We start from the raw sequence: 11,915 nt of genomic DNA on the forward strand, positions 1-11,915 counted from the left end.
ATAGCCCTCTCAATTTCCAATCGATACAGCCCTTTTTTAAGTTTTTACGACAACAATTTCTATATGACATTATATGCCCATAGGGCATAATTTACAACCTTAGCCCTGAGGGCTGCGGGGGTTGTCATACTCAAAGACATAATTTCCGGACCTTTCAACTACGTCCAACAAAATTGCTATATCAAAATGTTGATCGGAAGTGTTTGGGGAAATGTTGGGTGTGGGGGGGCATTCGCCTTCCGATAGCTTTTGACTATTAAAAAGGGCACTAGCCCTCTCAATTTCCAATTGAATGAGCCCCTTTTAAGTGTCTACGAAAGCGCTATCTATAAAAACCTTATATGCCACCGGGGCATGGCTTACAACCTTTGCCCTGGGGGGTCTTGGGGTTTTGTCATCCTGAAATACATAATTTCCGGAACTTTCAACTACGTTGAACAAAATGGCTATCTCAAAACATTGATTGAATGTGTTTGGGGAAATGGTGGGCTTTCGACTATTAAAAAGGGCACTAGCCCTTTCAATTTCCAATCAAATTGGCTCCTATTAAATCTTCTATGACAAAAATTTCTATAAGAAACATAGATGGTCCCCGTGCATTAATTACTACCCTTCCCCTGAGGGTTGTGGGGGGGGGGTTGTCACCCTCAAAGTCATAATGTCCAACACTTTCAACAACGTTGAAAAAAATGAATATCCCAAAATTTTGATTCGTAGTGTTTGGGAAAATGGTGGGTGTGAGAGGGGGTTAGTTGCTCTTCAATCAGTTTCGACTATTAAAAAGGACTCTAGCCCTTTCAATTTTCAATTAAATAAGCCCAGTTTGAAGTTTCTGCTACAGAATTTTCTATAAAAACCTTATATACCCCCAGGGCATAACTTACAACCCTTGCACTGAGGGCTGTGGGGGGGGGGGGGGGGTGTCATCCTTGAAGACCCAATTTCCAAAACTTTCAACTACGTTGAACAAAATGGCTATCTCAAATTTTTCATAGGATGTGTTTGAGAAAAAGGTGGTCGTGAGAGGGGGTTAGTTACCCTCCAATCACTTCCGAGTATTAAAAAGAGCACTAGCCCTTTGAATTTCCAATCGAATGAGCCCTTTTTGACGTTTCTACGGCAAAGCTTTCAATAAAAAACCTTATATGCCCCCAGGGCATAACTTATAACCCTTGCCCTGAAGACTGTGGGGGAGTTTCCTGCTCAAATATATAATTTCCAAAACTTTCAACTACATTGAACAAAATGGCTATCTCAAATTTTGATTGGATGTGTTTAAACCTTATATGCCCCCAGGACATAACTTAAAACCCTTGCCCTGAGGGCTTTGGGGGAGTTCCTTCATCAAAAACATATTTTCGATCTGGTAATCGATCCTATAGAGTGCAACGGCTAACACTAAATTTTTATTGGATGCGTCCGGGGAAATGATAAGCATAGAAGTGGTGTTTGCTATATTTCAATCTCCTTTAACCACTAGTAAGAGCATACGCCACTATAGTTTTAAAACAAATGATCCTTTTTCCCAGTTTCTACGGCTACTCGTTCGATGCGAAGTACACTGGTATGGAAAAAAAAAATACATTGTGCCAACATCGTTCTTTACTTAGGGAACGCGATTGCGCTGCCTATGATTAGTATGGTAATGCGTCCATACAGGTGCGGCTAGGTAGCCAGCTGAGCAAATCCATCACTGTTGGGAAAGGTGTGAAACAAGGTTCAGGGCTTAGTCCAGCTGTTTTCAATAATACCATTCGAACCGTTACTAAAAATATTCCTCCGTTTCTATTTGAGCCTAATATTGATGTCAGCCACTTTTGTTACCCAGACAATATCCTACTATCAGATGATGTCAAAATCCTCCAAAATACAGTTAATATAATTTGCTCTGGTCTCAATAAGATTGGGCTTAAGTCGCCTCCTCTAAAACTGAGCTTTACGTCTACGAATCAGTTCAACAACCTCCCGTTACTATCAATGTTGGCCCAGAAACTATTTCTGCATTGTCCTCTCTGAATTATTTAGGTCTCCCGTTTGTATCAAATGTTAAAACTACTAAAACACTTCGTATCTCAGCGTTGAAAGAAAAGCTTAGAAAATCGCACTGCTAGCTCGAGATAAAGGCCAGTTGAACAAAATAACCCTGGGTAGACTTTACAACACATTTTCCACCCCATAAGTCTTCTTCTTGGTTTCTTTATGGAGTTTCTTCACAATATTCTGAGCGGAAAAAAATTAGATCTCTATTCTTCTGTTTTTGCAAATATATTCTGCAGTTGCCGATTTGACTGGCAATCGGTATTTTCCGAGCAGATACGGCGTCTTGATATTTCTTCAAAAATGGACCAGCTTGTGGACAGGCCCCGTAAGCGTCGAGAACATATTGTCGAATTTCCACTTAACTGTATAGCTTAATTGTGTTGCCTACGTAGCTGAGATGTTATTTGTTTTTTTTGCAAGTTTTTTCTTGTTTATTGTTTCCGTTTTTCTTTTATTTTTCTGTATTATTGTACTCCTCTAGGTGTATTTCATGCATGTAAAGAGGGTTGAAATAAATTATTAAATATTAGTAAAACCTAGCAGGATTTGACAGAAACTATGGAGAGGAGTTGCTCTTGCAAGAATGACTTTTTAGTTTTATGACTAAGCAAGGACAATGCTGATCAGGTTAAAGGGGCCCAGTGGAAATTATCAGAGCTCCTCAATCGTCGAGCGTCTTATGTTCCCAACAAGTTTCACATATTAACACCACCATGGAGCATAGTTGAAATAAATCTCCTTTAATATCCAAGCTTGTCAATAAACTCGGACTTAATCTGTTTTTCTCTACGAAGCAGTTTGCACGATAAAGAAGAACTCCCTCCGATAGAAATAGGTCTTAGTTTCCGACATGTACAACGTATCAGGTGTAATAGATAAACAGATAGATAGATAATCATTTATTTTCACCAAAATCTTCATGGCACTGCCAAATTTCTTTGGTATAGTCACATTAAAAAGCAATAATCACATTATACAAGCATAGTCACATCATAGTCACATTAAAAATTGAATATTTAACAACAAAAATACTAATCAATCCTCCTGATTTTCTTTGTACATATTTACAAAACTGGGTATAAAACTTTATGCTAACCGCTGATGGGCACAGCGTATCAGCTGAAGTTTCTCAACAGACACTGCTATCCTGCGCGGGAGTCGTTTTGTTGTGGTTTGAGGGGGAGAAAGGGTTTTGTGGATTGGGTGGATCAGAGATTTTCTTCCGAAATACATGCAGAGTTTTCCTCTTCTTTTTTCAGAGTTTTCATTTTAAACTTTGTCAGCAGCTCTTCATACGACAATTCTACCTGCTTTGATATTATAATTAGAGCTCTTTTCTGAGCTCTTTTCATCCTGGTGCTTTGCTCCGCAGTCAGTCCAAAATGCCATACTGGAGTTGTATATTCCAGAATTGGGCGAATAAAGATGTAAATATTTGGAGGAGGTGATATGGAGGGGCGGATGTTTCGACATAAGCTTGAGCATCTGCAGCCCAGCATTACCCCTTTTTACTAGACTGGAAGTGTTTGCTTCCTACTTTGAATCACTGTTAACAATAACTCCCAAGAGTTTAATCTCGACTTTAAGAGAATCAGAGATAGTTGGTAGAAAATTTGGTTCGGAAAATTTAAAAATGAAATAGTTAAAATTGAAGATTTACTGTCATATTTGAACTGGAAGCTTTAGTCTTCACGCTATCAATTAAAATTTGAGCTTTGCTACATTAATTTGCTTCATAAATTTCTCCAAGGGTAAGGTTGTCAACATATTTCCAGCGGTTTTCACAATCATTAGCAATATCATTGATCATAACTAGAAAGTTTAGATTTTGAATGTTATCAAAACTACACTAGCCGATCAGACAGGGTGAACTTTCTCAGTCTGAAAAATTCTGTCAAGGAAAAGGAGCTATCTGTTACAGATAAATTAAGATAAGGTAATCTAGCGTAATTGTAGCTATACATGTATAACATAATATATATATATATATATATATATATATATATATATATATATATATATATATATATATATATATATATATATATATATATATATATATATATATATATATATATATATATATATATATATATATACTGCTGATGCTAAAAGGCTCACCTTATGAAAATTGCGACTGAGTGGGGGATCAAGGAAAAGGTTGTTGCTGTAGTAACTGATAATGGAGAAAATGTAGTTCGGGCCCTAAAGGATGTTGCATCTCAAGTAGGTACAGGATGGACACATGTTTCGTGCTTCGCACATACTCTAAATTTGTTGTGGGGGTGCTATTAATTATACTGCTGATTTGTTGCCAATTGTCCAAAAGGCTAGAAATATTGTCAGCTTTTTCAGACGTAGTGTTTTAGCTCCCGACAAGTTGCGCCAGGTTCAAATCTCTATTGACAATGTTTACACAAAAAAACTAAAACCTGATGTGATCACAAGATGGAATTTGCTTCTCACTATGTTGTGCGGTCTACAAGATTTGAAAGAGTCGGTAACAAGCTCGCTTGTGCTTCTCGGTAAAGTGGACCTCATACTCACTGACAGTGAGTGGGGTGTTATTTCAAACGTGATTCACGTATTGAAATAACATCCCACCGTTTATTTCAAACGATGATACGCGTACTGAGCTCTCTTCTAAAAGATATCCCCCATCTCGAAAGTACTGCCTTTGTCTGAGATTTTGAGACGCCACCTAGTTCAGGTAGATTTTGGTGGATTCTCAGATGTGGCTGATGAGCTTCGAAAGCCTGTGCTGAATAAAATGGATTGTGGGATTATAAGTCTTGGTCAAGTCAAACCCGTCGCAATTGCCACATATCTTGATCCGCGTTTGAAGAAAATGTATATTTCACCTGGCGATCTTCTACAAATTGAGAACAAAATTGCAAACAAGATAGATTTGGCCTTTCTGGCTGCTGAATCTCGATCAGAAGATACAAGTACCATTGCAGTCCCTACAATACAGTTATATTAGAATCAAGCCAGTTTGTGAGGTTCACACGATGAAGTCCTTATATTCAATGCAGAACATGCTTTAACAGCAGCCGAGTATATCATGGCTCTGCAAACTTTGAATAGGGAGCCAATAGTTTCAAGAGAAACTTGTCCAATCATGTGGTGGAAATCTCGTGCTATGGGGTCCCAAAAACACCTGTACAAAGTTGCAATGAGATTCATGTCTGTGCCTGCTACCAGTATCCCTTCTGAAACAGTGTTCCAAAGCTGGTCAGATAATTATGAACAGTGGAACCGACTCTCAGGAAAAACATTGACCTGCTGCTGTTTTTAAATAGCCAGTAGTTTATTTTTCTCTTTTTCTGAGCCCGAATAATTCCAAATCTGGGTTTTAATTATATTCACTTATGTAATCAACGTTTATTTTTATTGTTTGATTTTATATTATTTGAATTTTGAAAAAAAAGGCTATTTAAAATACCCTTTATTTATCATTTGCGTTATTGAACTTCAGCAAATCCATGAGATAGCAAAAAACTGATCCAAAATATTGATATCGATATAACGAATATAGAAAGTAAGAATATCGATATATTAATTTATCAAAATATCGCCCAACACTAATCAGTACAATATGTTTGCTCCTATAGCTAGTTGAATTTAGCTTACTGATTTCTTTGGACAACATTAGAGCAGTATTTGGAAAAAGAGTCAAGAATCAATAACTGATCACCTTTTGATTTGGGAAAGCTCAAATCCGTTCCAGGAAAAAGTTTGCAGACTGAGTTTTCTTGTACTGACATCATTGGTAATATTTTACTGAAATAATCTGAAATCCACCTTGGATCGTTTGCTAGTTTGGTACGCACCTCTCCTCTCTGTTCTAGACTTTCTGAAATAAAAATAATGACCATCTTAATTCAAAACTTAAAGTGAAACAGGCAAAGAACTCAATATTCAAAAGACTCATGCTCATGTTTGACACTTTCAAAATACCGACCCTTCAATATAAATGAAACTCCACATTGTTCAGATGTCCATCTGAATTATTCTGGTGTCCAGATTTCCTATTGGATCTCTGGACATTCCTTCAGCAGATATGGACCTTTTTTTATGCTGTATTGGGTATACCTAAAAAATTCTGGATTTCATTTTTTACTGATTGTGATTTTATTTTATGTTTAGTATTAATATCTTTTTTTTACATTTGCTTTCCTTGTGTACATTATTCTATACATACTTGTATTAGGAACAAAGTCTAACTTGCAGGCTGTTAAACAGGAAAAAAAAATGTCAATCTCCTTTCAAAAGATTGATCTTCTATGAACATAAGTCTAGTTGAAATTTTGTTATATCATTTTTATTAACCCTTTAATAGCAGCAGTCAACAGAATTCAATTATGTTTAGTATTAATATCTTTTTTTTACATTTGCTTTCCTTGTGTACATTATTCTATACATACTTGTATTAGGAACAAAGTCTAACTTGCAGGCTGTTAAACAGGAAAAAAAAATGTCAATCTCCTTTCAAAAGATTGATCTTCTATGAACATAAGTCTAGTTGAAATTTTGTTATATCATTTTTATTAACCCTTTAATAGCAGCAGTCAACAGAATTCAATTGGCTTTGTATGTGCTTTTGTTGTTTTTCTTATCTTTTACTTGAAATTCATTTTAAAAAAACTTTTTCTACAAAACAAGTTTTTCAAAGAAAAGTAAAGAGCTCCATTAAGCCAAAAATGTGCGAAAATGAAGTCAAATAATCTTCCAAGCACAAAACTACCACAAATCACTATCAATATAAAAATGAAATTCAAAACGAACAGAAAATTACAATAAATAGCTGAGTAAAACTCAAAACGAGCCAAAATTATCATTAGTACAGCTGATAACCCCCTTGCCTTCTAAAGACCAGAACATAATTTGCGTTTTACTGAAAGAAAAACAACGAATGACTGTGGATTGTCAGTTTAATTGACATATACTGGTACTTTTTCCTTAAAGCTTTAATATTTCTTTTTTTATGAAAATAACAAAAAGTGAAGACATTTAAAACATGTTTTGTTTTCAGTTATTTGGTTTGCAATGGGGGTCAATGGTACAACACCCTGTAGAGCTCAGCCAGAGTTGACCCAGCTCTAAATGGGTACCTGGAGAAATCTAGGGAAAAACATGGGAAGCTTCGGATGATTTGTCCACATCTACGCATTAAACTCCTGGCTGAAGGCATTGAATTAGGAGTTTGGTACCTGTACAACACAGACCATTGGTCAGCATTTTTTTATACAGAGCCCTATATCATAGGCAGGGCGCTAGCGCTGCCTAAGTAAAGAATTATGTGGGCACAATGTGTTTTTTCTCCACCCGGGCACTTCGTATCGAAGGAGTTGCTGTAGAAACTTCAAAAAGGGCTCATACGATTGGAAATTGGAGTGGCTAGTGCCCTTTTTAATTGTCGAAAGTGATTGGAGGGCAACTAAACCCCCCCCCCCACGCCCATCATTCCCCCTAACACATCCAATCAAAATTTTGAGAAAGCCATTTTGTTCAGCGTAGTTGATTTCCGGATAGAGAATATACTTTTTAGAAGGACACTCCCCCACAACCCTCAGGGCAAGGGTTTTAAGTTATGCCCTGGGGGCATAACGGTTTTTATAGAAGGCGTTGTCGTAGAAACTTCAAAACAGGCTCATTCGATTGGAAATTCAAAGAGCTAGTGCCATTTTTAATAGTCGAAAGTGATTGGAGGGAAACTAGCCCCCCCCCCACGCCCATCATTCCTCCAAACACATCCAATCAAAATTTTGACTTAGCCATTTTGTTCAGCGTAGTTGATTTCCACATAGAAAATATTTCTTTGAGGAGGACACTCCCCCACAACCCTCAGGGCAAGGGTTTTAAGTTAGGCCCTGGGGGCATATAAGGTTTTTATAGAAGGCGTTGTCGTAGAAACTTCAAAACAGGCTCATTCGATTGGAAATTCAAAGGGCTAGTACGCTTTTTAATAGTCGAAAGCGATTGGAGGGCAACTAGCCCCCCCCCCACGCCCATCATTCCCCCAAACACATTCGCTTAAAATTTTGAGATAGCCATATTGTTCAACATAGTTGATTTCCAGATAGAAAATATGTTTTTGAGAAGGACACTCCCCCACAGCCATCACGGCAAGCATTTTTTGCTGTGCCCCGGGAACACATAAGGTGTTTATAGAATATATTGCCATAGAAGCTTCCAATAAAGCTAATTCAATCGGAAACTCAAAGGGATAGTGCCCTTTTTAATAGTTGGAAGTGATTGGAGGGCGAAAAGCCCCCCCCCCACGCCCATCATTCCCCCAAAACACATTCAATCAAAATTTTGAGATAGCCATTTTGTTCAGCGTAGTTGTTTTCCAGATAGAAAATATGTTTTCGAGGCGGACACTCCCTCACAACCCTCAGGGCAACGGTTTTAAGTTATGGCCTGGGGGCATATGAGGTTTTTATAGAAGGCGTTGTTGTAGAAACTTCAAAACAGGCTCATTCGATTGGAAATCAAAGGGCTAGTATCCTTTTTAATAGTCGAAAGTGATTGGAGGGCAACTAGCCCCCCCCCCCCCCACGCCCATCATTCCCCGAACACATCCAATCAAAATTTTTAGATAGCCATTTTGATCAACGTAGTTTTAAGTTCTGAAAATTAGGTCTTTGAGGATGACAACCTCCTCAAAGCCCTCAGGACAAGGGTTAAGTTATACCCAGGGGGCATATAAAGTTTTTATAAAACGCGTTGTCGTAGAAAGTTCAAAAAGGGCTCATTTGATTAGAAATTGAAATGACTTGTGCCGTTTTTAATAGTCGAAAGTAATTGGAAGGCAACTAACACCCCTTCCACGCCCACCATTTCCCCAAACACATCCAATCAAAATTTTGAGATAGCCATTTTGTTCCATGCAGTTAAAGTTCAGGAAATTATACCTTTGAGCAGGACACTCCCCCTGCAGTCTTCAGAGCAAGGGTTATAAGTTATGCCCTGGGGGCACATAAGTTTTTATTGAAATCTTTGTTGTAAAAACTTGAAAAAGGGCTCATTCAATTAGAAATTCAAAGGTCTAGTGCTCTTCTTAAAAGTCGAAAGTGATTTGAGGGCAACTAGCCCCCCTCTACCACCAACCTTTTCCCCAAAACACATCTAATCAAAATTGTTAGATAGCCATTTTATTCAGTGTTTGGATTTCCAGATAGAAATTATATTTTTGAGGTGGACGTTGCCCCACAGCCCTCAGGGCAAGGGTTGTAAGTTATGCCCTGGGGGCATATAAGGCTTTTACTGAACGCGTCGTCGTAGAAACTTCAAAAATGACTCATTCGATTGGAAATTGAAATGGCTAGTGTCCTTTTTAATAGTCGAAAGTGATTGGAAGGCAACAAACACCCCTTTCAGGCCCACCATTTCCCCAAACATATCCGATCAAAATTTCTTGATAGCCATTTTGTTCCACAAAGTTTAAAGTTCAGGAAATTATACCTTTGAGCAGGACACTCTCCCCATAGTCTTCAGGGCAAGGGTTATAAGTTTATGCCCTGGGGGCATATAAGGTTTTTACTGAAATGGGCAGTAGTAACCTAAGTGCTGATTTCACACCTACATTCCACCTACAAGACCATACACAATTTCACACCTACATTCCCGCCTAAAAGAATTATGAAACAATTGGGGAGATTACATTCAATGAGAGTGAGTATCCTCTCACACCTACACTTCCTTGGCACCTTTTCAGAGCATATACTCGTGGATACTTTTCCAAGCAACGTGATTAAACACGCTTTTACAATCGGAATTGTTTGATTGACATTTGCAAAAAAAGGGTAAGGGATTTGCGAATTGAGGGATTATCAGTTAAGATAGCTCCTTGCCATGGAACATAGCAATCTAAGTGATCATTGGCTGATCCAGTGCATGTGTAATTGAACCAGCATATCTGATGATGGAAGGCCGGAAAAAAATATGACTTGACCTAGCTTTAATTCTTCGATATGTACTGTATAATACACCAGTGGTGTTTGAGCAGTGTTGTCAATTTAAAATTGGGCTTAACATAATAGCCTACTATAATTTGAATATAATACTTAGATAGATATCTAGGAAATAATTTTAATAACAGATTGCTTTATTTCTTTGACGCGTTCTGTAAAACAAACAAGTCATGTTTGAGCAGTGTTGTCAATTTAAAACAGGGTTTAACGTTATAGATTACTAAAATTTGACACTAAAACAGATGTAGATGACAAGAAAAGAATTTTAATAACGGATAGCTTTACTTCTTCGATGTGTACTGTATAATACACAAGTGGTGTTTGAGCAGTGTTCTCAATTTAAAATAGAGTTTAACGTTATAGATTACTAAAATTTGACACTAAGATAGATGTAGATGGCAAGAAAAAAATTTTAATAACGGATAGCTTTACTTCTTAGATGTGTTCTGTATAATACACAAGTGGTGGAGTGATGGGAGCGGGGTGTCTTAGAGTACTTATAGTGCGATAGTGGAGGGGGGAGTTGCTAGCGAAAAACCCACGTGGATGAATTGAAATAAAAATTTTTAACGAGAAATGCCTGAAAATTGTTTTTGGGGGGATGGAGCGATGACAGATTGGATGTCTCAGACTAGTGATAGTGCTGTACTGTGGTACGAATTGCTTGTGAAAAACCCAAATGAATGACTTGAAATAAAATTTTTAACAGGAAATGTCTGAAAAGTATTTTTGGGGGGATGGAGCGATGACAGAGTGGATGTCTTAGACTAGTTATAGTGCTGTTCTCTGGCATGAATTGCTTTCGAAAACCCGGATGAATTAGTTGAAAATAAAGCTTTAACAAGGAATGTCTGAAAAGCGCGATCAGAAATTAAATTATAAAAAGTTTCTTCAACTGAAAGTAAGGAGCAACATCAAAACTTAAACGGGCAGAAATATAAGCTGTTTCCAAGGATTTGGGATTCATTAACTTTAGTGTTGCCAGTCAAAAGCTATGAGCTTGAGAACATTGCCTGATTATCGAAAAATGGGGAAACACCCTCCAAAAGACGACAGGAATGGAATTGTCGTGAGGGGGAATTTTCCATGGAAGAGGGGAAGGGTTTTTTTTACATAAAAACAACTTCAACCGTGGCCCGCACCCTGCAGTCAGAAATTAAATTATAAAAAAATTTCTTCAACTGAAAGTAAGGAGCAACATCAAAACTTAAACGGACAGAAATAGAGGCTGTTTCCAAAGATTTAGGATTCATTAACTTTAGTGTTACCAATCAAAAGCAATGAGCTTGAGAAAATTGCCTGATTATCGGAAAATGGGGAAACACCCTCCAAAAGTCGACAGGAATGGAATTGTCTTGAGGGGGGATTTTCCATGGAAAAGGGGAAGGGTATTTTTACATGAAAACAACTTCAACCGTGGCCCACCCCCCACGATCAGAAATTGAATTATAAAAAAGTTTCTTCAACTGAAAGTAAGGAGCAACATCAAAACTTAAACGGGCAGAAATAGAGGCTGTTTCAAAAGATTTAGGATTCATTATAAAAATTTTGAACAAGAAATATCTAAATAAAATATTTTTGGAGGGATGGGAGCGTGGTGTCTTAGAGTACTTATAGTGCTGTACTGTGGGCCGAGTTGCTAGCGAAAAACCCGTGTGAATGACTTGAAATAAAAATTTTAATAAGAAATGGCTGAAAAGTGTTTTGGAGGAGATGGGTATTAGTCTTTCATACGCGTGTGTTGTCTGAAACCTATAAAAATAAACTATTTTCCATAAAATCTGAGCTAATAAGGGTTTTGACCGTAAACTCAAGTTTTTTTTTGTAAGAAAATTATGGAAAATACAATTCTCTGGTACAGGTTTGAAACTTAAGTCTATTTTTGGATTGAAAAAT

The 11,915-nt window shown here is 37.4% G+C and overlaps 1 protein-coding gene across 5 annotated transcripts in view; it reads right to left on the reverse strand.

Annotated features, from left to right (window-relative positions):
- LOC148947784 (protein NipSnap homolog 3A-like) overlaps positions 1-11,915 on the reverse strand; it is a 44,813-nt gene that overhangs the window by 21,185 nt on the left and 11,713 nt on the right. For all 5 annotated transcript variants that reach the window (XM_089095436.1, XM_089095434.1, XM_089095437.1 and 2 more), the window contains exon 3: positions 5,738-5,896. In XM_089095436.1, the coding sequence (XP_088951562.1) occupies positions 5,738-5,896 (159 nt within the window). The remainder of the gene's footprint in view (positions 1-5,737; positions 5,897-11,915) is intronic.

The sequence above is a fragment of the Artemia sp. Qi Xiang Cuo genome, chromosome 10 (genome assembly GCF_049724085.1).
Source record: "Artemia sp. Qi Xiang Cuo chromosome 10, ASM4972408v1, whole genome shotgun sequence".
NCBI classification, from domain to species: domain Eukaryota; kingdom Metazoa; phylum Arthropoda; class Branchiopoda; order Anostraca; family Artemiidae; genus Artemia; species Artemia sp. Qi Xiang Cuo.